Source organism: Carettochelys insculpta, chromosome 2 (assembly GCF_033958435.1).
Source record: "Carettochelys insculpta isolate YL-2023 chromosome 2, ASM3395843v1, whole genome shotgun sequence".
In the NCBI taxonomy this organism is placed as follows: Eukaryota; Metazoa; Chordata; order Testudines; family Carettochelyidae; genus Carettochelys; species Carettochelys insculpta.
Genome location: NC_134138.1, coordinates 253,334,345 through 253,362,109, shown reverse-complemented (window position 1 = coordinate 253,362,109; position 27,765 = coordinate 253,334,345). Strand labels below are relative to the sequence as shown.

General features: G+C 43.1%; 1 protein-coding gene across 4 annotated transcripts in view; it reads left to right on the top strand.

The window, feature by feature from the left end:
* Window positions 1-27,765, top strand: part of CUL2 (cullin 2) — a 107,347-nt gene that overhangs the window by 47,262 nt on the left and 32,320 nt on the right. For all 4 annotated transcript variants that reach the window (XM_074984985.1, XM_074984987.1, XM_074984988.1 and 1 more), the window contains 6 exons: window positions 14,986-15,082; window positions 15,179-15,289; window positions 18,530-18,692; window positions 21,043-21,167; window positions 22,772-22,879; window positions 27,389-27,448. In XM_074984985.1, coding sequence (XP_074841086.1) covers window positions 14,986-15,082; window positions 15,179-15,289; window positions 18,530-18,692; window positions 21,043-21,167; window positions 22,772-22,879; window positions 27,389-27,448 — 664 coding nt within the window. The remainder of the gene's footprint in view (window positions 1-14,985; window positions 15,083-15,178; window positions 15,290-18,529; window positions 18,693-21,042; window positions 21,168-22,771; window positions 22,880-27,388; window positions 27,449-27,765) is intronic.

Below are 27,765 nucleotides of genomic sequence, written 5' to 3'. Positions count from 1 at the left end.
TACCTTTTATTGGACTTACCTCTGTTGGTGAGACAAGATTTTGGGCTACATGGAGCTCTCTGTTCAGTCTAGGAAAGGATATTCATTGTCACTGCTAAATACAAGGTTGCACAGATAATGGAGCATGAATAATGAGCACTTACTTTGAAAGGTCCCTTAGAGTATGTCATCTGTTAACATTGATGAAGTCTTAAGACCAAAAAAGGGGGTTTGTGGGCTGCAGATTTGTTGTCATAAGCCACAAATCCAGTGTCTCCATTAACATAATTGTTTATGGTGTCTAGCAAAGAGATGCATTTAAACTCCTAGGCTTGTCTTTTGAAAGTTTTGTATGGGTTTCCTTTTGAGGATGAAGACTCATAGGACAGAGAGAGATAACTTTGTGGCAAATGTTCGCCGTCAAGTGATAAGTTTTTTTTCTATTTTATTGTTTTCCTTGTGAGTTCATGTAGCACTGTCCTTATTGCCATTCTGGTTTTGCCCCCATATTAGTTATTGGAACATACCGTGGAATGCGTGAGGTACACCACATACTGTACTAGGTACATGTAGATCCCAGAGATCTTGAAATATGTGATGTGGGGTGGGTTGATTATAGTAACAGTGGAGATATGTTTGCAGATTTTGCATATGTTGTTTGGCAGGGTGTTCTGCCACTTCATTATTGAGTCCTTCAGCACACCATCTTTGCAGCCATAAATGTCAGTTTCTTAGGTATCAGAACTCTACTAATGGCAGTATAGTTGCTTGTTTGAAATATTTATAAGATAATGAATAACCCATCCCAGAATGCATGCCAAAATACATCCATTTCATCCTCCCAACATTTTACATTGAACAACAGAGTCAAAACTGCCTTGGGGTACCAAATGGCCCCCAAATATGTCAGCCTCTTTGTGGATCATCTTGAAGACCTAATACATGATTGCATCATAAACCAGTGATATGCCTGAGATTTGATATTTTCATGCTTTGCACAGACAAGCTCCATCATAGATTTCATCGACAGCTTCAGCAGCCTCTGCCCATCCATTAAACTCTTGCAGTAGCATTAACTTGCTGGACACCATAATCAGCTTTAGGTGTGGAGCCTTAGAGAGGTCTACATATAAGAAACCCACAGGTGACCATGCTTATCTTCATAGATGCATAGACTACAAACACCCCAAGAAGCCTGTTATCTACAGCCAGACGCTCGGCTACCATAGAAAATACTCGGAGGAGAAACTGTGGGATATGTACCTGAATGCTCAATCGCTTTCACCCAACTCTGCGGCTAAGTCTATACTAGGGAAATAAGTCAATTTTCAGTTATGCAATTTTAGCTATGGCACTTGAGTAGCTAGAGTCGATTTATCATAACCAACTTATTCCACTAGTACAGACCTAGTCTCTATACAGTAAACTCTTGAGATACATGCATCTGAGTTGCCCGTCTCAGATTAATGTGACTGCTGCCCCTGACAGGAGAGGTTTCCCTGCTCCTATCAGAGGTGGCAGTTGCTCCAGTAAGGGCAGCAGCCGAGAGTCAGGCTCTCAGCTGCTACCCCTTACAGGAGCAGGTAAGCTGATAAGGGCATCTGGCTCTGCAAGCAGAGGGGAGCCAGGAAACTGACCAGGGCTGGTGCCCTCATGAGTTTCCTGTCTCCCCCAAGTTGCCTAGGAAATTAGACTTAAATGGAAGTTGTGAGAACGCAACCCCTGCATAAGTAGGAGGTCTACTGTACTCTCCCATAGACCTCCCTTACTCCACGCAAAAGCACGGAGCATAGGGGTTGACTGCCAACCCCAGAGAGAGTGATTTTTTTGCCATATGTTTATCAGTCACACAAAATCGACTCCAGAAGATTGAGCCTGAGTAGGTTGTTGTTTCGCTTAGTATAGACAAGCCCAGACAATCGAACAGAGAAGTCAGTAACAAAATACCTGACTTTCCTTGTCTTTCTTGTATTTCACCTAAACTGTTGATATGCTGGAAATGGTTTTTATTGCTTGTCAGTATGCTTTAGAAAAATAACCATAAATGTGCATATTTTTAGTGCAACACAAATGGAACAATTTAGTTATGTATTTAATAAAGACCTCTGACTAAAATTGTACATGTTTTTATATTTGTAGTTTTAACTAAATACAAATGACAGTCTGTTTAAAGAAATAAAAAAAGCTTGTAAATGAGTATTAATTTTAAAGTAAGACAGCAAAATATAAGTAGAAGACTTAAAAATAATCCTAAGTGTAACACGCTTTGTTCCCCCCCCTCTAGCCCAAGCTGTACTTCTACAAGGCAAGCTGAATGTCAACTTTTGCATTTGTGTTTGAATACAGCAGGAAGCAGACAAGATCATGAATTGTGAGGAAAATTCAAGTATGAAATACCCAAACACGGAAATAATCTGAAACGGACTGAAGTACTAGTTCAGATAACAGTAATTAATAGAAACTGACTTAAATTAGGTTACAGATTGTTCTATTAATTGCATAGACATAAGCCTTTTAGCTAGCTATGTAAGTAGCTAATAGTTGTTGAGGTATTTATATTTTCTTACCATTACATATTACCATTTATTTTTTTCTTACCATTAAAAGAAAACCTATGAATTCAGTAGCACTCAGAAAAATAAATGCAAGAATGGCATTTCAGTCTTCCATATTCTAAGTCAGTGACTTCCATATCAACTTGGACTAGTTAATAAGCCTTAAAGGTTTTTTAAGGTACAGCTTGTTCAAAAAACAAACTTCTTGATGGTATAATTTCATAATCATTACAAATGTGTGTATAAACATACAAACAAATTTGCCACAATTTGCCACATATGTTGCTCTTCAATAATTGTTTGCTTTTGCAATGCTGAATACTGGCATAAGTGCACACAAGAATTACTAGTAAGCCAGCAGATATGCATGGGAATACATGCTTAAGAGCTAGGTACTCAAAAGTTTTTTTTTTAAAACCACTTTTTAACCACAGTTATTCATAGAACTTTGAACCTGAGCTAGTAATTGGAGATTTGTTCCTGCATTCTTTCTTGTTAGTTCAATGCAGCGTCACGTTAATTCTCTATTTTCAAGGCCATGTAATGTAAACATATACTTTCCTTGCAAGGACAGCCAGCATTTATTACTATTTTATCATGAGCCTTAAAGGTACCTGTTCGTCAGTTATGCAGTGAGCAACACACTGTTGTCTTGTCATTACATCACTCAAATTTAGTTCTTAACGTAGTACAAGTGTGTTTGATATGAGTTTCCCTGTGTTCTACTTTAAATGTTATGCAGTTTCCTTATTAGATATTAAAAAATTCAACTGTGGCAGTGTTTGCAAGTTCAAATGTACAATAGTCTTGTGGTATCTGTAGGTTTTTTTTTATTTGACCCACTCTTTGATCTATAAGATAAATGCATGGTAAAGAAATTTGTCAGGTAGGTTTATCAATACATTTATTATTAGAATCTATAAAGACAGCGTACAAATCCAAGTTCTGCCCTATACACTTTTCCTGGACCTGACGAACAGTAAAGATCATGTCAATGGTGCTGCGGCCTGGGCGAAAACCACACTGTGCCTCTGGTAGGTTCTCCTCTGAGATGCTGGTGATCAAATGGTTGAGGATGACTCAAGCCAAGATCTCGCTAGCAGTACAGAGAAGGGAGATGCCCCGGTCATTTCCAGTTAGCTTTGTTGCCCTTGTTCTTGAAGAGCGAGATGACTGTGGCATCCTTTGTCTTTGGGCATGTTTTCTTCTTCCCGCATTCTGATCAAGATGTTGTGAAAGGCTTCAAGTGACACTGGTTCTGCCACTTTGGAAATTTCAGCAGGGATACCGTCCATCCCAGGGGTTTTGCCAGAGGTGGTCTGGCTGATTGCCTTTTTGACCTCATCCATTGGAGAGTCAGGTCAAGATGGTCTGTTGTGGGTTTCTGAGGGATCTGGGCTAGGGCCACAGGGTCAACAATGGAGGGTCTGTTGAGAAGGTTGCTGAAGTGTTCTCTCCACCTATTGTTGATGCTGTTCTTCTCCCTCGGAAGAATAATGCCATCTGCAGACAGGCAGGTGTAGTGCTTGGCTTTGACGGTCCATACATAGCACTGAAGAACATCTTGGAGTTCTTGGTGTCAGCGTAGTGTTGGACTTCATCAGCTTTACTCTCCCACCACTCATCTTGCGTTTTGCAAAGTACCGTTTGTGCCTGGCTCTGAAGGTGTTTGAAACAATCACAATTAGGACTGATCGTTTTGCCATAGCAGAAATGCGTTCTGTTTTTCCTCGAAGATTTTCATGATGGCCTCGTCATTTTCATCAAGCCAGTCTTGGTGAACTCTCTCTTTCGGTCCTAGTGTTGACTTGCCTGACTCTGTCACCAGGGTTTTGAACTGGTCCCATTTTGTGTTGGGTCTCCAGTCAGAGGTCCATGGGACGTTAGCACTTCATCAAGGCAGGATGCAAATTTCTCACGATGACCAGTATGTTGCAGCTTCTTCTTCGAGTGTCCCCGTGGGTGCTCCACAATAGGTGACGGCTTGGCCGGCGCCGCAGATCGGATCTTCCAAGCAGTTTCTGCCGGACCACGCATGCGCCGGCGCGCGCCGCTCCCTGGCGCGCTCCCGGCCATGTGCGCGATCCGGTCCCCGCCAGTTCCTCTCAACCGCCGTCGGCTGCAGACGGAATCCGACTAGGCTAAAGCCACATAGTGTATTCAACGACTTTAATTGTTTTCTCTTTAAAGTTTTCAGTTATTTAGGCTACCATAAGTAGCCGGTTGTTATTTTGTGGGGGGGAAAAAAAAAAAAAAAAAAACAACAAACAAGCTACGGAGGGACAGCTCAAGCCAGTCCCAGTAACCAGTTCCTCTCAACCGCCGTCGGCTGCAGACGGAATCCGACTAGGCTAAAGCCACATAGTGTATTCAACGACTTTAATTGTTTTCTCTTTAAAGTTTTCAGTTATTTAGGCTACCATAAGTAGCCGGTTGTTATTTTGTGGGGGAAAAAAAAAACAAAAAAAAACAACAAACAAGCTACGGAGGGACAGCTCAAGCCAGTCCCAGTAACAAGCGCCGGAGGCCGGGAGCTAGGGCCATCAGCCCTCCTGCTGAGGCAGGCCATCGGACAGGGAAACAGCACAAAGAGGGTGCTAAGTACCCATAAACAAACTCAAAGACTCACCAACAATGTCCTCCTCAGGCTTTTAAAAAATGTGAGTCCTGCCGAGAGGCGATGCCAGTGTCCGATGGGCACAGTCTCTGCATAAGGTGCCTGGGGGAGTCCCATGTGGCACAAAAATGCGCCTTCTGTGCAAAATGAACAACAAGAGCACGGAGAGACAGGGAGATGAGGATTAAACTGCTGCTTCTTGACAAGGCCCTCCAGCCAGACGTGCCGGAGCGGCCGCAGCAGGAGGGACCCTCCGGGGCCCTTAGAAGAAAAGCTGCCTCCCTCACTCCATCAGCGCAAAAACGGAGGAGAGTTTCTCCAACCCGATCCCTGCCGGCAGCAACGGTGAGCGGGACGGGAGGAGCAAGCAGCCCCCAGCCGCAGCAACAGCTGATCGGCGGCGGCACGGAGAGCCACGTGGAAGCGGCTCAGCCTCCGATGATCAGCCAGCCGCCCCGCACCGCAGGCAGGGCGGCGGCTAAGCAAGCGCCGGTACCGGCGGCACCGCAGGCAGCGGCACCGACCCCCGGGGAACCGGCGGTGCAGAGCGCGCAGGCACGTAGCCTGCAGGCACAGAAGCACTCCGCACGTGCGGCACCGCCTTCGAGCGTGCCTAGCACGGTGCCGACGGGGCCAGGATCCCCCGCCCATCAGGGGGCGGAGTTACCTCCCTTAGGGAGGGGAAAGGCTGCACACAAGAGGAGGCACTGCAGCCCCTCTCCAGACAGGGCTGTGGAGCTCTTTTCTCACAGCCCTCCGCTCATGTTGCAGACTCCAACCAGAAGGCAGGGGCCCCCCCTAGCCTACCCGGAGCCCCCTTCTCCTTTCCTGCAATCAGCCTCCCCATGGCTGGCACCACCCTCACCCTTCCTGGGTTTTGAAACGCTGGACTATTATGCAAAATCGCTCTCTCCAGTGTCTCGACGATCCCCCTCTCCCAGACACAGAGGGTACGTGCAAAGGGAATGGTCAAGGTCACCTTCCCAGGAACAGTGCCTATACTGCCATGGTCGTCCCTACCACGCGGGGCATGGACACCATCGGCAATCTACCAGGGAAAGATCCCCACATACTACCTCGTACCTCCGAGGGCAATCGCGATCGGGGACAGAGACCCAAACGTCCCAGGGGGGACTGGCCGTAGACCCACGAGATTTTCCCTCGCATACCTCCAGCGAGAGGGCGCACCATCACCATCAAGAACCGGAAGGGTCCAAAGAAATGTACCCCAGCGGTTCCTCGTTTTCCTCCCCGGATGAGGCCACGGCCTTAGGGGACGTCCATCCTAAGGACGATCTCAAACAGTTTCAGGAGCTGTTTAAGAGGGTAGCTTTCACGCAAGGCATCCAGACAGCACAAGTGCAAGAGAAACATCATAAGCTCCTTAAAAATTTGAGCTCCCCGGCCTCCTCCAGAGTAGCAATACCGCTTGATGAAGCGATCTTGGAGTCCGCCACTCCCATATGGCAGACCCCTGCAACTATTCCGCCTGTTCAAAAGAGAGCGGATAAGAAATACTTCGTGCCGGCGAAGGGCATGGAGTTCTTGTTTAGCCACCCCCAGCCAAACTCCTTGGGGGTGGAGTCCTCGCAACAAAGACTAAAAACATCTCAATTTAAAACAGGGGGAACGGACAGAGATGCCAAGAAGCTAGAGCTGTTCGGCAGAAAGGTCTACTCCTCCTCCACCTTAACGTTGCGCATGGCAAATTACGCAGCGCACTTGGCGAACCATAATTTTGACAACTATGCCAGATTAACTTCCCTCATGGACTCCCTTCCAGAGGACAAAAAGCCGGTCCTCAAGGCCATAGTGCAAGAGGGCTACGCGGCTGCGAGGATGGAAGTTCAGATTGCTTTGGACGTTGCGGACACGGCAGCACGTTCCACAGCAACTGCAGTGGTGATGCGACGGGAGTCCTGGCTCCAGACCTCGGGTATACCGAGAGATCTGCAAGCAAAGATAGTTGACCTTCCCTTCGACTTGCAGAAGCTGTTTGCTGAATCAACTGACTCGGTCCTTCATTCCAGTAAAGATTCAAGAGCCACACTCAGGACCCTGGGGATTTACACCCCTCCATACTCAAAGAAAAGGTACTACCCACAGCAAAGGCAGTACCAGTACCAGCAACAGCGCCCCCAGTATCACAGGGGTTACGAGCAAGGGCGGCATCAGCAGCACCAGCAGTACAGAACCCCCAGGCGACGCTCACAACAGGGCCGTCCGTCCTCGGGGCGGGGCCAAAGGCCACAAGTTTGACATACAGATCCAGGGCTGCGCCATCACCACCATTGCACAAGATCATCCGAAACGGCTTTTTCACCATCGCCTCCGACCATCCTACGACCAGTGGCAAAGGATCACCACAGACAAATGGGTGCTGGAGATCATAGCCACGGGGTACGCCATCCCCTTCCAGTCGCTCCCGCCGCCGCGACCCCTGCCCAAGCCCCACCCTCAGGAGGCCTCCCATGTAGCCAGGCTCAGGCAGGAGGTGGCCCACCTCGAGTTCTTAGGGGCGGTGGAGAAGGTGCCGGAGCAACTGCAAGGGAAAGGGTTCTACTCTCGGTATTTCCTGACGGAGAAAAAGACAGGAGGCTGGAGGCCCATCTTAGACCTTCGTGGCCTCAACAGGTATCTACGCAAGCAATGTTTTCGGATGATCACGATTGCCTCCATCCTTACAGCACTGGACGATGGAGACTGGTTCGCAGCCCTCGATCTACAAGATGCGTACTTCCACATAACCATCCATCCGGCTCACCGGCGTTTTCTCCGGTTCATGGTGGGCAACGAACACTTCCAATACAAGGTCCTACCGTTTGGCCTTTCCTCGGCCCCCAGAGTCTTCACCAAGACCTTGGCAGTGGTGTCAGCCTACCTGCACGGACAGGGGGTGTTTATCTTCCCGTATCTGGACGACTGCCTGCTCAAAGGGACCTCGAAAAGGGAGGTCCTCCGCATGATACGCGTCACAGCAAACACGTTCTCCTCACTTGGCCTGGTTATCAATCTGGCAAAATCAAAGATAGACCCCTCACAGGACATAGCGTTCATAGGGGCTCGCATAAACTCGGTCTCGGCGAGAGTATACCTACCAGAGGCTCGCTTTCGAGCCATCGGTTCCCTCGTGCAGGTCATCACCTTCAGCCCTACAGTGCCGGTCTTGACGTGCTTGCAGCTGCTGGGCCACATGGCAGCGGCGACGTTTGTGGTACAGAACGCCAGGTTGCACATGCGCAGCATGCAACACTGGCTGGCAAGTGTATACAAGCCGGCAGTACACACCGTTCACAGGGTGGTGTCGCCCTCACCTGGGGTGCGCGAATCCCTGCAATGGTGGGTAAACCCCGGGAACTTGCTAACAGGGGTACCCTTCCATCAGCCGCAAATATTGGTTTTCCTCACTACGGATGCCTCCCTCATAGGGTGGGGAGCGCACATGGGCGAAGAGGTGGCTCAAGGACTGTGGTCACCCACGGAACAGTCTCTACATATCAACGTTTTAGAGCTCAGCGCAGTGTTCAACGCCTGCAAACACTTTCGAGACCGTATACAAGGCAAAGTCGTCGGGATCAGTACAGACAATACCTCCACCATGTTTTACATAAACAGGCAAGGAGGAGCTCGATCCCGTACCTTATGCGTGGAAGCAATCCGCCTATGGAACTGGTGCATCGCCCACGATATAATCCTGAGAGCCTCATACTTGCCGGGCGCGCACAACGTGAAGGCAGACCAGTTGAGCAGGCGTTTTGCGCTCACCCACGAGTGGCAGATCCGTCCCGATCTACTACGGCCGATTTTCCACGCATGGGGGTTTCCCCAAATAGATCTGTTTGCCACTCAGCACAACAAACAGTGCCCACGATTCTCCTCCAGAGCAGGGCTGGGCCGGGGGTCCCTGGGGGACGCGTTCGCGATCCCGTGGGGGGGCCCCCTGCTTTACGCATTTCCCCCCGCAGTGCTGATCCACAAGGTTCTACAAAAAGCCAGGAGAGAAAAGGCTCGGATGATCCTGATGGTCCCAACGTGGGATCGCCAACAATGGTTCCCCCTACTCCTGCGCATGTCGGACCACCCACCGATGCCTCTTCCGGTGGCGCCGGATCTGCTCACGCAAGCCCAGGGGTCCATAGTGCATCCGCACCCCCAAAGCTTGCGACTGCAAGCGTGGCTAATCCATGGCTCAGCTCCCTAGAGAGCACATGCACAGTGGAAGTACAGCAAGTCCTAGAAAGTAGCAGGAGGACTTCCACTAGGAAAACCTACAAACAAAAATGGACTCGCTTCATGGCTTGGTGTTCTACCAAGCAGCTGGGCCCCCTTTCGGTGCCTATACCTACAATTCTAGAGTATTTACTGGACCTCAAGAGAGCAGGACTCTCGCTATCCTCGTTAAAGGTCCACCTTGCCGCCATCTCGGTGTTCAGACATGAGGATGGGGGGCACACGGTGTTCGCCCACCCTATGGTTACCAGGTTCCTCAAAGGGTTGGTAAACCTCTACCCCCCTCGGAAACCAATTCCACCCTCGTGGAGCTTGGACCTGGTGCTTACCACACTCATGGGACCACCGTTCGAGCCCTTGGCCACGGTTCCCCTTCGCCTCCTTACAATAAAGACGACCTTTCTTCTTGCAATTACGTCGGCTCGTCGGGTGAGCGAGCTTGCGGCAGTCATGGCAACGCCACCCTGCACTGTCTTTTCCAAGGAGGCGGTAACCATACGGCTGCATCCAGCCTTTGTTCCCAAAGTTTCTTCCGAGTTTCACATCAATGAACCTATTGTTCTACCCTCGTTTTATCCAAAGCCTCATACCTCCAGCGAAGAGGCGCGCCTACACCTCCTGGACGTGAGGAGGGCGCTAGCCTTCTACGTAGACAGGACCAAGTCCTTCCGGAAAACGGATAGACTCCTAGTCTCCCTCGCTCCCAAATCAAAAGGAGAAGGTCTCTCATCGCAGAGAATTTCAAAGCACATTGTATCCTGCATAAAAATGTGCTACGAGCTCAAAAAGACTCCTTTGTCGGCCACTCCCAGGGCTCATTCCACCAGGGCGGTGGCAGCATCAACAGCCTTTTTCAAGGGCGTTGCATTGAAAGACATTTGCAGAGCGGCAACCTGGTCATCCTACGACACCTTCACCAAACATTACGCCCTTTACAGGGTATTCCAAGAGGATACCCGTCTCTCCGCAGCGGTCCTCTCGGGGACCAGCTGCACTTAATCCGATTACCCACCACCTATCTTGGGTTACTGCTGGGTAGTCACCTATTGTGGAGCACCCACGGGGACACTCGAAGAAGAAAGAGAAGTTACTCACCGTAGTAACGGTGGTTCTTCGAGATGTGTCCCCGTGGGTGCTCCACTTCCCGCCCATCCTCCCCGCTTCGGATCTCTGTTAGTGTTTTGCAGGGGCACCTGAGGCGGTTGGTCGAGGAACTGGTGGGGACCGGATCGCGCACATGGCCGGGAGCGCGCCAGGGAGCGGCGCGCACCAGCGCATGTGCGGTCCGGCAGAAACTGCTTGGAAGATCCAATCTGCGGCGCCAGCCAAGCCGTCACCTATTGTGGAGCACCCACGGGGACACATCTCGAAGAACCACCGTTACTACGGTGAGTAACTTCTCTTTCCCGGTTGTTGAAGGAAGGTCTGATAACCTTGAGCTTCTTGTGATGCAGTGGTGTGATGTGCAGCATCAAGACTGATCTCACTAGTCTATGATCAGTCCAGCACTCAGCTCCCCACATGGCCCTGGTGATTTTAACATCTCGAATGTCCCACCTGCGACTGATGACATAATCAATCACGTGCCAGTGTTCCGATCTCAGGTGCATCCATGTGGTCTTGTATTGATCAGCTTGCCTGAAGAGAGTGTTGGTAATCATCAGGTTGTTTTCTGCACACAAGCTCAGCAGAAGGCAGCCATTGGCATTAATATTGGCAACACCGTGATGCCCCAGCACGCCTTTCTAGGTCCTACAGTCCCTGCTGACCCTGGCGTTGAAGTCACCCAACAGGAGAAGCTTGTCATTAGGAGGAGTTGCTTTCACAAGATGGTCACGGTCCTCATAGAAACTTTCTTTTGCTTCGTCACTACTAGTCAGTGTGGGGGCATAAGCACTGATGACTGTAACATGGCAAGAGGTGTTGAGGGGGAAGCGGAGCTTGATCAGACGTTCACTGATGCAAGTTGGTAGGTCAGGAAGCTGGTGCATAAGTGATGTTTTGATGGCAAGAGATCAATGCCAGAATCTGCTAGGCCAGCTGGGCACTAGGACATATGAGAGCGCGAGTGTTGAATCAGCACAATATCCAACAGTCCACTAAACTGAAAGTGTACAAGGTTGTAGTCCTGACCAGTCTCCTGTATGGCTGTGAAACCTGGACTTTGTACAGAAAACACACAAAACTGCTGGAGCACTTCCACACATGCAGCCTGAGGTCAATACTGCACATTCAATGCAGGACAGAGTTACGAACCTGGAAGTCCAGTAAAGAGCAGGAACCCCAAGCATCAAAGCCATGATTCTGAAAGCCCAGCTTCACTGGACAGGGCATGTCATACAAATGGAGGAGTTCAGAATCCCTAAGCAACTCCTCTACAGTGAGCTTTCCCAGGGCAAAAGGAATCAAGGTAGGCCTCTCGAGGTATGAAGACTGTATAAAGGCCGACATTGCTCATGCTGATTTAAAACCAGATCAGCTAGAGCAGCATGCAAAAGACTGAACAGGCTGGCATGGTCTCATACGACATATGTATGACAACTTTGAAGAGCAGCAACCCATACACCTCATTGACTCTCGTGAGAGGAAGAAAGCAACATCAGCAGCCGCATCAGAAGAGCCAGGACATTTCCCTTCCCTGCCCCCCGGCTATGAACCTCCATGCCATTCAAAGTTTGGACTCCTCAGTCACATGCGAGTCCACAACTGATGAGCCTGTGCAAGCTCAAGACATCGTTGTCGGACACGACGGACTACCTACAATATAGTATTTGATTAATCCATAGAAAGATTACCTTGCTCAGAAACGTTTAATATGTGCTCATATTATACCTATTAGACAATTACTGTTGTAAGGTTCTTGAGTGGGCATTGTCACTTCTGAAGAATGATTTTAATACAGTATCTGTATATAAAAAGGTTTGTTTTAAACAATTTGTGAAGTGGAGTGGAGTGAAATATGAGAACCAGATAGCATTCATTTATCTATTACAATATTTCCTTCTCAGTTTTGGTGAGCCAAAATGAATTGTCTTTGCAACACAGTCCTTTGGTCATTTTAAAATAATTTCATAATAGCATATCTCCAGTGAAAGCGCTAAAATGTTTGCCAGTATAGTGGCAAACCAATACTGTTCCTAGCTTATGTCATCAAAAATGGGCTTTGGCTTTTATTTCGTTTGGTGATTATAAAGAGAGCAAGAATATAGAAGATCTTCACTGGTCAGACTTCCTACTGATATTTCACTGCAGTAGAGTTTAATAGACCATCAAGGTATCAGAATCTGAAGCTGATGATATCAGACTCAGTTGGGTGGGTTACTTCACCAGTCTGTCCTCGGTCTTTTACAATACATAGTGACCGAAAACAGAATATAGAGACAAAACTTCAGAGAGAGAGACGTACTAGCCAGTATCTTCAAAAAACAAAAGAAGCAGTCAAGTCAAAGTGCTACTTGACTACTTTTTTTGTTTTATGAAGAGACAAAGCTATCAGTCTTGTGGGAGAAAAGTGTGCACACTGTTAAGTATTCTCATAAGTAGATACCGTACCAATACAATTGCTAGAAATGATCGGTGACCACTATATTGATCTTGTGGAAAATTTAGAACAGTATATCAATGCCTAGAAATAGGACAGACAACTGAAAGAGAGTCTCTTTTTCCCATGACCAAAGAGAGGAGATATTTGAGTCCAGTAACTATTGTATCGTCTCCCTGTTGTGCAGTTCAAGCACTGATGTACGTAATTCGGGATTGCTTGAAGTGAATGGTAGAAAGAGAGCTGTCACCACGATAAGATGGTTTCCGAAAGGGGGGGAGGCTCATGATCAAATTGCAAATATGTCATACTGGAAAACGTAGACATTTTGCTTCATTGATCCTTTTTCAAAGTGTGTGTTTGTCATCTGACATGAACATCTCTGAAGATACCAGCAAATATGGGGATTCTAAAGCAGCTCATCAAACTTACCATTGCTTTCCTATGTCAGTAGCAGACCAAGATGCGCACAGCCGTGGACCACCAGTGAATGGTTAAACTTTGGTTGGGCGGGGCGAGAGACAAGGAGTCTCTTATTTCATCCTTTCCATTTGTTTCCCCAAGTCTTTTCAACTTGTACAGAGAACTTTGTTGTGGGAGAAGCCCTCAAAGGTTTTCGGTAATGTGGAAAGAGCTGGGTTTCCTTTTGGTGGACACTAACTTCAGATATGGTGATGGGATATATTTTGCTGCAGCCATCAATCCAATGATTGTACACATCTGTGAAAATGAGGAGCGCAGATTATTCCTGAATCTAGCAAAAACCAAGTGATGTCTGTTGAAACAATAATAAGATGGAAGTGGACATAACAATTGAATAGTCAAAGCAGCAGATAGATCTGATCCCAGATAAATAAATCTGATTAACAAAAATAAGACTTATATACACCAAAAACGTTAGAAGGTCACCAGTGATGGCTTGGCCAGCCATGGTCTTCCTTAGTAAAGTGTGAAAAAACGATGGTATCTTGTACAAAGGTTCAGTGGGTATAAAGCTGAAGCTTTCTTCACCATTATTTATGAGCGGAATCCTAAGGAACAAATGCTGCTGCCAAGAAGAAATCTGAAGCCTTTGAGATATGGTGCTGGCAAAGACAATTTATCTCTGGGGGGGGAAGACAAACACTTATCTTGAAAATATCTTTGAAGAGAAGCAAACACTGCTCTTGGAAATCCCAGCAGGTACAGGTTTACATAATTGGGTTGCATGTAGTATAGAGTTGGAAGGGACCTTGAGAAATCATAAGTACAGTCCCCTGCACTCACAGCAGGACCTGTCACCGTCCCTGACTTCTTTTTTTTTTTTTTTTTTTTTTTGGAATATATTTGCCCCAGATCCCTAAATGGCCTCCTCAACGATTGACCTCACAACCCTGGGTTTACAAGGCCAATGCTCAAACCACTGAGCTATCCCTGTCCCTGGGTAAGACCCTGGAAACACTTTAGCATGGAAGGAGTGGTGATGGTTCATTGGAGTAAGGAATGACCAATATGGAGATGAGTAGATTGTATGCAGGCTACCTTTGGGAGGTCATTGTTCAGTGTGCAAGTGAGTGAAGTGATAGGTCCAAGAGGCTTCCATAATTTCTAAGATGCCACCAGTATTTGGATAGAAATAAATGGTTTTCACTTACTTAACTGCTTCTTAACAGCCTGGAGATCATTGACGAACAGCATTTTGATGTAGTTTTTATAGTGTTGTCAATGTACCCAGTACTTAATAATTATTCTGTGGGGGCCGTCAAACTTATGCATCACAATAAGACCCGTAGCCTACATGGAATGAGAGAAATTCAATCAGCGTACCATGTGAGATTCATGTCACAAATGAACGAGAGGGAAAAGATAAAAGAAGGGATGTTGCTTTCTGCTGGCTAACTTAAATGCACTTTGCTTTTCCCTTCTAGATACATCATTTATTCACAGATGAATTTTTATCTTTGGTTAATAAAATTAAAAAAAATAGAAAATCTTCTTCCGTACAGTGTCAAGAAGTTCTGTGTCTTTTGTGTCTGTTTTATTAGTCACAAAGTTTCTTAGGAACGTGTTTTTGCCTGTTTCAGTGATCGCTGTGGAGAAGACCCAAACCAGAAAGTAATCCATGGGGTTATTAACTCCTTTGTTCATGTTGAACAGTATAAGAAAAAATTCCCCCTAAAGGTAAAAATGCATGATTGCTTGGTGTATTTTTAATTGTGAATATTAATAATATAGCACCTTGTATTATTTGTCCTTGATTAGACTTTCCTCGTTTAGTTTTATCAGGAAATTTTTGAGTGCCCTTTTCTGAATGAAACAGGAGAGTATTATAAACAAGAAGCTTCAAACTTGCTGCAAGAGTCAAACTGCTCACAATATATGGAAAAGGTAAGAAGCCCTCCTTTTGTATATTCAATAGGTACAAGTCAAATTTATATAGAGGCAGAATACAGAACAAGTTAATTATTTTTAATACAATAGCACATGTTAATTATTTTGGAAGAGACATTTTTGTACTAATTTTGCTTCATATGTACAACTACATGGACCCAAAATTTAAACAAGTGCCTTTTATTTTGAACTTTCAACATATTTCTGTAATTCTATCTCATTAGCTTGGTCAGTGAGAACACATTGTATCCATTTCAGAGTGAACATAGATACTGTGGGGATAGGGAGAGGTTTTCCAGGAACCTTCTTAAACAGCTTATGAAATGTATTGTATTTAAAGAACAGAAATTGTCTGGCAAGATCAAATATGAGGATTTTACTAGCTGTTTGCACAGCAGAAAGGTGTTCCGTGTTGCCCTGTTTGTCTTCCCCTTGGCCATGTTTGTTATATTACTGTACATCTTTTGCTATGTATATATTTATGCTTTCTTGTTCTGTGGTAGTTATCAATTATTTTCTGTTATGGTAATCTAATTAAATATTTGTGTCTATGCTCTTCATGTTACTTTTTGGTTTCAAATCACTTAGTGGATATTAAACTCTGATTAACTGATAAATGTGCGTGATGTGTAACCGTAGCTTTTAAAAGTAACTTCTCTACAGCAATTGTCATCCTAGTGCAGCAATTTTCAAGGGTGTAATTAGGACCAGAATATTGGTGTGAGTTACAGGCAGAAACATAGTGTTGTCCAGAGGGAATGAGAAAGAAGTGACTGGGGCAGCATCTACACTACAAGATAAATTCAAATTTAAGGCAGTTAGCTCAATATTAACATGACTGTCTTGACTGTAAACACCATTAGCTCGCTTTAGGCAGCACTAATATTGAGAGTACAGTATCACAGTTACCTGATAGGTATAGCTCCAAGCTCAAATTCAGAAGTTGAATTACAGGCCACTGTGGAAGTGCCATGCCTTAAAATCCAATTTATTTAGTCTCCAGAGGTGTCCCATATGTAACCCAAAATGCCCCTCAGTGCTTTGCTTTGGCTGCTGCTCTCCAGTTAACTGGGTAACAGGAAAAACATGAATTTCAAAGCAGGATCAGCAAGCCTGTGGCTGTGGGCTCATGTTTTTATGGTAGTCTAAGAAACATCTTTCTTTCTTTACTATTAGCACTGTGAGCGCAACTACCCATACAGATAACCCCTGCAGGAAGTTCATAGTTGTGTCTCTATGCTTTTTTGAACTGTACTGCCTGGCATCAGCTGCTGCCCCCCCGTCCCCCCCACCCCACACCTCCAACACCATGTGGCAACAAGGCTGTTGTGGGGGCCATGCTTGCATAAGACATTGAGAAACTTCTTCTCGGCGGTTACATTTGTGTGCGAAACCCATTCCCTCCCCCACAGGCGCCACGCCATCTGGGTCTTTCCCATGCTCAGCCACATCGTATGGGTAGCCCCCCCACCCAATAAAAGGATGTGCCTGCTGTTCAGTGCTGACACTGCTGCCAAGCAGCACCATTTCATAGACTGTGCATGTTTTGGGCTCGAAGGGCAGGGAAGATATTCAGGGGCTTGCTGCCGCTGGGGGGGAAGTCTCCCATTGGTGGCTAAGATAGGTGGAAGGACTACAGCATTTAAAGTGGCTGTGCAGCTGCAAACCACAGCACCCCCCAATGCCTTGCCAAAAATAATTTTGGGTGCTTGCTGTCCATTGCAGACACCTACCAGTTTTATATTTCAGTTATAAAATCTTTTTGCTAATACCTTGTATCTGTCTTCATTCTTTGACCCCCCCAGAAGAACCGGGGGAGGTGGGGCGGAGGGAGTAGCTGAGATTCCTGTTTGTTATAAGATCACTGCCATCACCCCTCTTGGCAATATCTGTGTAGTGAAGGGGAAAGTCAGTTTTTTTTCCCTAGACTTTTCTATCCTCTTCTAACTTTTTAGAATACTGTCTGGGCCCCTGTGTTATTTTCAGGGATCACATGCAATGATGGAAGGTGGCACACTCAGTGGATGGCCAGTTGAGAACACCGTTATTCCACAGAAGACTTAGAGTGCACCAGAAAGCCAAAGACTATTCCCATCAGCAACTGTTGTTTTCTGGAAAACTTTCCTATCTTCTCTTCATGCTTTTCAGGGTCCCTGTATTATTTTCAATGGTCAAAAATGTTTTTTTTCCTAGACTTTTCTGTCCTTTTTCTTTTAACTTTGAGAATACGGTCAGGGTTCCTGTATTATTTTCAAGCATCGGATGCAGTCACAGCAGGAGAGATGCTCAGTGGGATGGCCAGTTGAGAATTCAGCTACAGAAGAATGACATCTTCCCACATTGCAGTTTCCTCATTGCCCTCCCATGCCAATCAAAATTCCGAAAGGTAGGGCATCCACACAGAAGGCAAAAAAGTTTACAGAAATTTCTAGGACCAACAAGGGTACCCAGAATGCTACAGAGATGAGGGAACTGTGGAATAGTTTCCCACAGTGCCCTACTGCAGCAGTCGATGTGTGCCACTTGGAGTGTGGCAGCAATGAGTCAACCTCATGAGGTACACACAGGAGGTGAGGATGGTCAAATTGGAACTTTTTAATTCCAGAATTACAAAATCAATGTTAATCAAGTCAAATTTATCTTGTAGTATAGATGCAGCCTGGGAGAGAAGAGAGGATCAGATTAATAGCTCTATTTTAGCCATGTTAGTTTGCACCTGACGGCTAGACATCAAGGAGGAGAAATCAGGGTCTGAGGTAGTAGCTGAAGGTGTTGTGTGTGAAATTACACAGATGTAAGGGGAGTGGGGGAGGAAGGAGAACCTTCACAGAAAGTTAGAGAGGGGATGAGAAGAATCCTCTTCAGGACATGCTGAATAAGCAATAAAAGACATTGGATGACAACCAGGAGAGGACAGGTTTACAAAAGTCAAGACAGGAGAAAATATCAAGGGGAGGTGTATGGTCATCAGCATTAGATCTCTCAAACTACGTTTCTGCCTAGTTATTAGCTGGGGAGTCACTAGTACGAATAGGAATTACTTCAGGAAACAAAGTTAATGATTTAGTAGGTACCCCTTTCCTTCTGAATTATCGTTGAACTAAAGTCTCAGTGTCCTGTACAAATTCATGTTCCCTACTCATACTTGAATTCTCAAATGGGTATGCAATTCTCCTTTTCTCTCTTTAACTGTTCTGTAGTAGTTGTCTGTTCTATAGCTCAAAATTTTGCCTGTAGGTTTTAGGTAGATTAAAAGATGAAGAAATGCGGTGCCGAAAATACTTACACCCCAGCTCCTATGGCAAAGTAATTCATGAATGCCAACAGCGAATGGTAGCTGATCACTTGCAGTTTCTGCATGCAGAATGTCATAATATCATCAGACAGGAGAAAAGAAGTGGTAAGTCTCACAAAATGTGACATGTTCTGTAGGGGGTTTTTTGTTTTTGTTTTTTTTTAATGTTGCAGTTGATGATTTCAGCAGATGGAAATCTTCCTTCTGCATAGGCATTGCACTAGGCCTCTATGTTCCAGACAAACTCCAGTTAGTCTCCTTCCCATTTTACCTATCCAATCTGTTTAATTTAGCATAATTTGTAAGATTTACTCGTTGGCCAGTCAGTTTTTCATGGTGTTTTGTCTGTCATTAGTGGATGTTAATTTTTTATACAGTTTTGACCTTTCCTCTACAAAAATTTTATGATTCTATAATAAATAAGACAAGTGATACAAAACAAGGATCAGATAGGACCAAAAGAGGGCAAGGTTTGTTTTGGTTAGAGCAAAACTGATATTGGGATGTGCAAATGGGAATATTCAAGTAGGAGTAGAAAGGTTATGTTATCTCTGTAGGAGACACTAATGTGATCACTGCTGGAATACTATGTACAGTTTTGTTGCCTGTAGTTCAAGAAAGATGTTGATGAATTGGAGAGGATTCAGAGAAGAGCTGTGAGAATAATTGAAGAACTAGAAAATAGTATTCCTAGGGTTAAGCTCAAGGAGCTCAGGTGATTGAGCTTACAGAAAAGATGCTTAAGGGGTGACTTGTTCCTACATGAGGAAACAAATGTTGAATCATAGAATGATAGGGCTGGAGGGGACCTCAGGATGTCATGTAGTCCAGCCCCCTGCTTCAGGCAGGATCAACCCTCCACTAAGTCATCCCAAATAATGAATAATGGGCTTTTCAGTCTAGCAGGGAAAGTTAACATAATCCAGTGGCTGGAAGTTGAAGTCAAACAAATTAAGACTGGAAAGAAGATGCGTCTCTTTGATGGTGAGAATAATTAACCATTGGAACAATTTAATGAACATCGTAGTAGATTCTTCCTCACTGACAAATTTGAAATCAAAATTAGATATTAGTAAAATAATCTCTAGAAATTATTTTGGAGTAGTTCTGTGATCTGAAACTAGATGATGACAATGATTCCCTTCTAGCCTGGGAATTCGTGAATACATGCAGTATCAATTCAGTGGAACCCCCAGCTACATGTGTTCTTTCTCCCATTATTCTAGCTTTCTTGGAAGTAGGGAAGAACAAGTCTCAGACAACACTTTTGCTCCAAAGTGTAGGCATAGCTGCCTTTTAATGTATGGCTGAGGAAATTTCACCAAATCTCAAACTTTTCTAAATTGTAGTCCACAGGTTCTTTCTGCTCACACCTGGGCCCTCTTGCTAGAAAGATGCAGTGTATATCAAAGCAGTAAGAATCTTTCAGGGCATGGAGACAATTCGTATTGTTCCTTTTCTTGGATTAGCCTATTAATGAAGTTTATTCTGCCTTTTTGCTATATGTTCTTCAGATTACGGTAAACTGTTTCATATCTGCCAGCCCTGGGACTGGGAGGTTGCCAGATAATCAAATACTCTGACTAATGGAGATGTATACCTAGCAATGCATAACACTGAAGAGAAATAAGATTAGGTATTAGGAAACAAATAAAAATGTAAGCAGAGTACTTTACTAACAACAGTAGTATTGTCCACTGTAAGCTTAAACTGTATTTGCTGTATTTATTTGTATTTACTTTCACTGTATTGTACTGTGGAAAACATAACTAAAATTTGCTTAGGGTTAAACTGCCAATTATTTGAGAGGTCTGGTGTTCCTTGGTCTTGACTTGTAGTAAACTCATCCCGAGGAGAAAAGGATAAAGCAGCTTTCCTATTATAAGTATTCCTTGCTACACATTTTCAGGATTAAAGTTGAATATTTTATTTCCATTTTCTTCAAGTTTTTTGTTGGATGGTAGATTCCTTTTGCTGTCCTAGGAAACTATCACTTACGTGCTTGGAAGTTCTCTAAGATGAAGTGGAGCAAAGCAGGAAGAGCCTTGCAGAGAACACCAGAGCTCTCCTGATTTGCCACCTATCACCTGCTGACATGGAGGTTTAGGAAGATAGGAAATAAATGGTTCCTGAACTTTGTCGTAGTGGGCTGCTGCCTCTTGTTACTCCACTTCCATCTGGAAATCTCACAATTTAGCTTTAATGTAGATTGGTTATAACTCAACTAGTTATCAGGTGAAAAGTGATTTGTCTCAACCTTCATACTTTCTTTTCCTGCCTTTCACTGTACATTCATGTTCAATGTTTATTATTATTTCAGAACATTTTTCAAGATAAGGGATGGTTTTATCTTAATTTGATTAAAATCCATGCAAATTGATGGTGGTACATAAATGTTAATTTAGGCTAGTGGATTTTTGAAGTATATTGTGTAAAAAGTATGTCTTCATTGCAGACATGGCAAATATGTACACTCTGCTTCGTGCTGTGTCAAGTGGCTTACCTCATATGATCCAGGAACTACAAAACCATATCCATGATGAGGGCCTTAGAGCAACCAGCAATCTTTCTCAGGAAAATGTAAGTTTCCTCCAGCTGCTAAGTTAACCCATCTTATTACAGTTCTGATGAAATCTTTGCTTTCTTTCCTAGAAGAAAGGTAAACTGTTTCATATCTCCAGCCTCTGACAAACAAGATAGGGACACTGTTCCTTACCCATCATGGCTAATAGCCATTAATTGGATCTAACCTCCATGAATTTATCTAGCTCTTTTTTAAACCCTGTTACAGTTCTAGCCTTCATGGCCTCCTCTGGCAAGCAGTTTGACAGGTGGACTGTGCTATGTGAAGAACTTGTTTTTATTTGTTTTAAACCTGCTGTCCATTAATTTTCATTTGGTGTCCTTTAACTCTTAAATTATGGGAGCAAGCAAATAACTTTTCCTTGTTCATATTTTCCACACCACTCATGATTTTATGTACCTCTATCGTACCCACCCCTTAGTCTCCTTGTTTCTAAGCTGAGAAGTCCTAGTCTTTTCAATTTCCCTTCATATGGGACCCGTTCCAAACTCACTCAGTCATTTTAGTTTCCTTTTTCTGAACCTTTTGTAATGCCCAGAAAGCTTTTTTGAGGTGAGGGTCCACATCTGTACGCAGTATTCAAGATGCAGGCGTACTGTGTTTCATATGAGGGCAATAAGATACTCTTAGTCTTATTCTCTATCCCTTTTTTAATGATTCTTAACATCTTGTTTGCTTTTTTGCATGGATGTTTTCAAAGAGCTATACACGATGACTCCAAGATATCTTTCCTGATTAGTTGTAGCTAAATTAGCACCCCCCACCATATTGTATGTATAGTTGGGGTTATTTTTTCCAATATGCATTACTTTACATTTATCCACATTAAATTTCATTTGCCATTTCGTTGCCCAATCACTCAGTTTTGTGAGATCTTTTTGAGGTTCTTCACAGTCTGCTTTGGTCTTAACTACCTTGAGCAGTTTAGTACTGTCCGCAAATCTTGACACCTCAGAATTCACCCCTTTCTCCAGATAATTTATGAACAAATTGAACAGGGTTGGTCCTAGGACTGACTCTTGGGGAACGCCGTTAGTTACCCCTCTCCATTCTGAAAATTTTCCATTTATTTCTGCCCTTTATTTTCTGTCTTTTAACCAGTTCTCAGTCCATGAAAGGATCTTCCCTCTTATCCCATGACAACTTAATTTACATAAGAGCCTTTGATGAGGGACCTTATCAAAAGCTTTCTAGAAATCTAAGTATGCTGTATCTACCAGGCCCCCTCCCCCATCCACATATTTGTTTGACTCCTTCAGAGAACTCTAATAGGTCAGTAAGAGATGATTTCCCTTTACAGAAATCATGTTGACTTTTGCCCAACAAATTATCTTCTTCTATGTGCCTGACAGTTTATTCTTTACTGTTTGTTTCAACTAATTTGTCCCATACCAATGTTAGCCTTACTGGTCTGTATTTGCCGGGGTCGCCTCAAGAGCCCTTCTTAAAATATTGGCGTTATGTTAGCTATTGTCCAGTCATTGGGAACGGAAGTTGATTTAAAGGATAGGTTACAAACTACAGTTAATATTTCTGCACTTTCATATTTGAGCGGTTGCATTTTTCAATAGATCTGTTTTCTATATTTTGTATTTTTTAGATGCCAACTCAGTTTGTGGAGTCCGTTTTGGAAGTACATAGTAAATTTGTTCAACTTATCAACACTGTTTTGAATAGTGATCAGCATTTTATGAGCGCCCTTGACAAGGTAATTTTTCTCATGCGCTATTTTTTATATTGTGAGTGTTTTTTACATCTTTTATCAGAGCATAGTAGAGCTGGTTGTTCAGCAGTACATTGGTATCCTTGAGAGAATCCTCATGGAGTTCTTTTTCCCATAAAACAAAGACACAGTAGAAAAAAAATCAAATATTTTGTAACCCTAGGAACTCAAATTCAGTAAGGAACCCTTGCATTTCCTCAAATGAGAAGGGATTCTGTATCTCCAACTAATGTGAATTAGACATATATTTACAAATATTTTCTAGGGCATTGTGTCTACTAAGCAATTCTTAAACAATTTCAAAACTGTCTTTGCTCTTGCCAATAATGAATTAGACTCTGATCACTGAAGTTACCAAGTGTATTGCAGATTACTTGATCATACAAAGTTGCATGGAAACTTTTTTTGTTTGATTCCTCAACGTGGATAGTTGCCGTGTTCTGATAATTTTATCATTTTCAGGGCCAAACTATTTAAAATCAAGGTAGTAATAAGTTTCAGGATATGAGGTTTAGGCATCTAAGTTTTGTAAAATGTATAGCTAGGGAAGGCATTTGTTCATAGGTACTAAAGTTGGCACCCTATAAATAGTAATATAAGTTACATTGTAGAGGTTGAATCTCTCTTGTTCAGCACACACCAGATGAGACAATTTGCCGGATGATGGGAGGTTAGTATTTTGTAGAATATTAACATCACTTCCACTGTTCATGGAGCTCGTAAACATTTCAGGGTAAATTACAGGTAAATAACAGTACAAAACACTGAGGCCACATCTGCACTGGCACAAAACTTTGAAATGGTTCAAGATTACTAATGAGGTATTGAAATGCATATTCAGTGCCTCATTAGCATGCCGCTGGCCATGGCTCTTCGAAATTCTTGTGTTTTGCTGCCACACGGCTCGTCCAGACGAGTCATTTTCGAAAGGACCCTGCCAACTTCAAAATTCCCTTATTCCTATCAGCTCGTAGGAATAAAGGGATTTCGATGTTTGCAGGGTCCTTTTGAAAAGGACCCTTGCCTGCACGAGCCGCATGGCAGCAAAACACAAGAATTTCGAAGACCCGTGGCCGGCAGCATGCTAATGAGGCACTGAATATGCTTTTCAGCGCCTTATTAGTAATCTTCAAAATGGCCATTTGCATGGCTATTTTAAAGATTTCTCTTTGTGTAGACGTCACCTGAGAGCCAGGATTGATAGCTGTAAACAAACTTCATGGGACCACAGGAAACTTGGCCACAGTGGTTGTCCAGCTAACTAAATTTATGACGGATTATGGGATTTGCCAGAAGAGAGAGTTCCGGATTACAGAGATTCAGCCTGTGGTGGTGGTAGTGGTGGTCTATTCTTCAGCTGGAATGACTGCAATATCTCAGTGTCCAACGTTGTCCACTAGCTTTTTGGACCAGGCTTATAATTTTCACATGTAAACTATTCTAACTATTATAAATATTATCCAATCTTATCCGTCACCAAATTCTGGACATCTTAGCTATGTGTACCCTGGCACCTCCCTTTCAAAAGGGGCATGCAAAAATGCTTACTGAAAATGCAAATGATGTGCTGATATGTATATTCAATACCTCATTTGCATAATGATGGCCACTCACTGTTCCAGAACAACCGCTTAGACAGGGTTCCTTCAAAAGGAAGCCCACTTTCAAAAGCACCTTTCTTCATTAAAATAATTAGGGGAGGGGCCAGTGTAGATGTAGCCTCTTTTGACTTAAGTTTTTTTGTTGGGGGTAAATATATAGATTAACGTAAATATGGTGTTTAATTGAAATATCATTTTGTTATTCTTTTCAATTATATGTATAAAGTAAATTCTACATTGTTGCGTTCTATATTGTTTCTGTAGTTTTTTTATGTAAAGGCTGAGGGGTTTTTGTATTTATAAACTACTTTAGGCTTGCTTCTGCTGCTGTGAATTTTAATTCACAGCTTAGCTGCGTTTGTGTGTATGTGTATGTCTTGAGAGTTTTGTCTGTTCATGTTGTGTGCTCTGGGAAGAGGAATCTTGTCCTCTTCATGTTCTGGACAGCACCACACACAGTGATTTTAATAAGGAATTTTTAGACTTAGTTTCATTAATCTTTTTAGTCTCGAGTGAAATTGCACAATCAAGAAAAACAATTTAAAAAGTGCTGCAACAGGAGACAATGTTGCCTGTTGCTTCTCTCTTAAGGATTTTTCAGTTTTTTTGGCGAATCTTTCATGCCCTTGTCCAGGAGCAGGGACTGTATTTGAAAAAGGAAAATAGGTTTTACTATTTCAACCCACACCTTTTGTGTGTGTGTGTGTGTGTGTGTGTGTGTGTGTGTGTGTGTAACATGTCCCATAGTAGCAGTTGTGGACTCTTCGGCAGTGCTATAGATGGATTTCAACAAAAGAGTAAATTCAGGTAGACATGCTTAACCTTTACAACTTTGTAATGTGTTCTGGTTTAAAATAAAAATACTTAACAAATGGCCTTTCGATATTCTTGAAATGGAGAAAAGTCAAAAGCGAAAGACTCATTGCAATTCTAGTATACTTTTTGACTTAATTCTCAGCTGCAATTAGTAGTATTAACCACAAGGTGGAGTAGGAGTAGACTTACACAATTGTATCTTTGATCACCAAGCGATGCAACTTGAGAGCTTAAATACCAAATAAGAAATGGGTTAAAGTGAAGAATAAACATATGTAATTATAATTTTTTTAAGTAAACATTCATGATCTTTGCCTGATTTCATTTACTCATGAGTGAGCTCAAAATATGAGTGGAGCTCACAATACTGTGCTTTATAGTTTTGCCATTATGGGGTATTTACAAAAATTGTCTGTGTTTTGTTAGGTTACTTGAACAACCAACATTGCTAGAATATCTCCAAACTATTATTTTGGAGGATGAATTGTAAGCCTCTAGAAGTTTCGTTAATCTTGTCAGATCATATATGTTCTTAACACATGGCTTTTCAGGGGGTTGTAGTCATGTATCAGGATGTTGCTGAACCACATGAAGCATTGTATTGAAGAGTTACAGGTTTACCATATTTCTGCGTGACACCATATCTGTACGGCTGACGTTCATCTGTAAAGTTCATAATGTGATATAGAAAACCAATGGTTGTTTGTGGTGTTAAGTATTATCTCTACAATATGTCAATTAAGTGTTTGTTAAAGCTTCAAAATCAAGTCCCAAACCTGTATATACATAATACAAACAAGGTTTCTTCAAGAGAAGGCCCGTAACCCCTCTCTTCCAAGGATATCACGTGACTGAGCAGTGCACTGATCTTTAGTACTACATACCTGTGAAGGAAAAAAGTACTTCACGTTGCTGGAATACTCTAAAATCACAGGAGTAAAGTGCAACAGGGAAGCCTTTAAGCTTGATTTCTTTGCAAAAGAGCTTGTAACCCAAAAATTCTTGATTGTTTTGCAATTAACAGTGCTTGGTGTAATGGTCTCTTTTGATATACGATATACTCAAGTTGCGTTGCAGTTATTTCAATAAGGCTGTGTCTACCCTACAAAAATAACTTCCAAGTTCAACCTCAAAGTAGAGTGTCTACAAACACCTTATTTCAAAGTTAAATTTCTAAGTAGGGCATTACTCCATCCCTGGGAATGGAGTAAGGACTTTGAAGTTGGGCTCCCTACTTCAAAGTTACGGGTAAATGTGCTTAGACTCTGCTGGCTACCTTGATGTAGTGTCTAATTTGGAAGTTAACTTTGAAGTTAGTTCCTAGTGTAGAGACATCCTGAGAGACTTAAATATGAACTGTTTTTTAGAATACTACAATGACAACTCTATTACTTTTGTCACTTAAGCCATAGAAATCCATTAATTTCCTTTTTGCCCTCACATTGACGGTCTCCAGATCTCATTTTTTATTATGTTTCAAAGATCTGCCACGTGATCTTCACCCTGTAATACTTTAGACACCTGAGATGATATCACCGTTTACAATTTGCTGTGAAGTATATGTTCCTGAATTGAGGCTTTGCTGCTATTTATATCTGATTTGTTGTCTCTTTTTACTCCCCATTGTGTACTTTCAACCCAAGTTATACACTGTTCTGATTTCTCACTTTATTGCTCCCTTTGTGCTCCCACTCTTAAGTTTGTTCACCCTGCTGCGTATTTTTGGAACATCTTTCTTCCTGTTCCTCTAGCATCCTTTCTCCTTCTTTGTATTCCTAATGAAAATAATTTTGTGATCTTACTTTCCATAGCTGACTTGCTCATCTGTGATGTTGACTCTTCACCTTGGTCTCTTCCTTAGTCTCATTTAATAATGCCACCACTTAGGATTTGCTTATTGTGTAATATTCCATGTTTTTGTCACTCTCCCTTTTTGTCCATTTTTCTGTTCTGTACTTGGTTTTATTTAGGATAGTCTTTGCTCTAAACTTAGCAGTGTCTTCATACCTCTCTGTAAATCAGTAAAGCAAAAATTCATTTATTTCTTAGTTTGTCTTTATTGTGTGTTTTTACATAGGCTCTAACATCAGTAGTAAACTATAGGGAACCCAAATCGATCTGCAAAGCTCCTGAGCTGGTAAGTAACAAATATTGTGTGCTGTAGTAGTAACAAAAAAAAAAAAACTCAAAAGTCATTATTAACACATAGTAACTACTGAAATATTCATCTTCAAAAATATGTATTTAAATAAAAATAAATATTTAAGTCCCCAAAAATATGCATGAGCAAACAAGCATTTATGCGGTGTGGCTACCAGTTTTCCATTTGTTTCAAAATGCAATGGTTTGATGTTTGTTTTTGTTACTTGTCATCTGAGCAGTCCTATTTTAACCATTATTTAGTAGTTGGAAGTACTTTCAAACACTGTTGTTCTCTGGCTTGATAAGTAGATT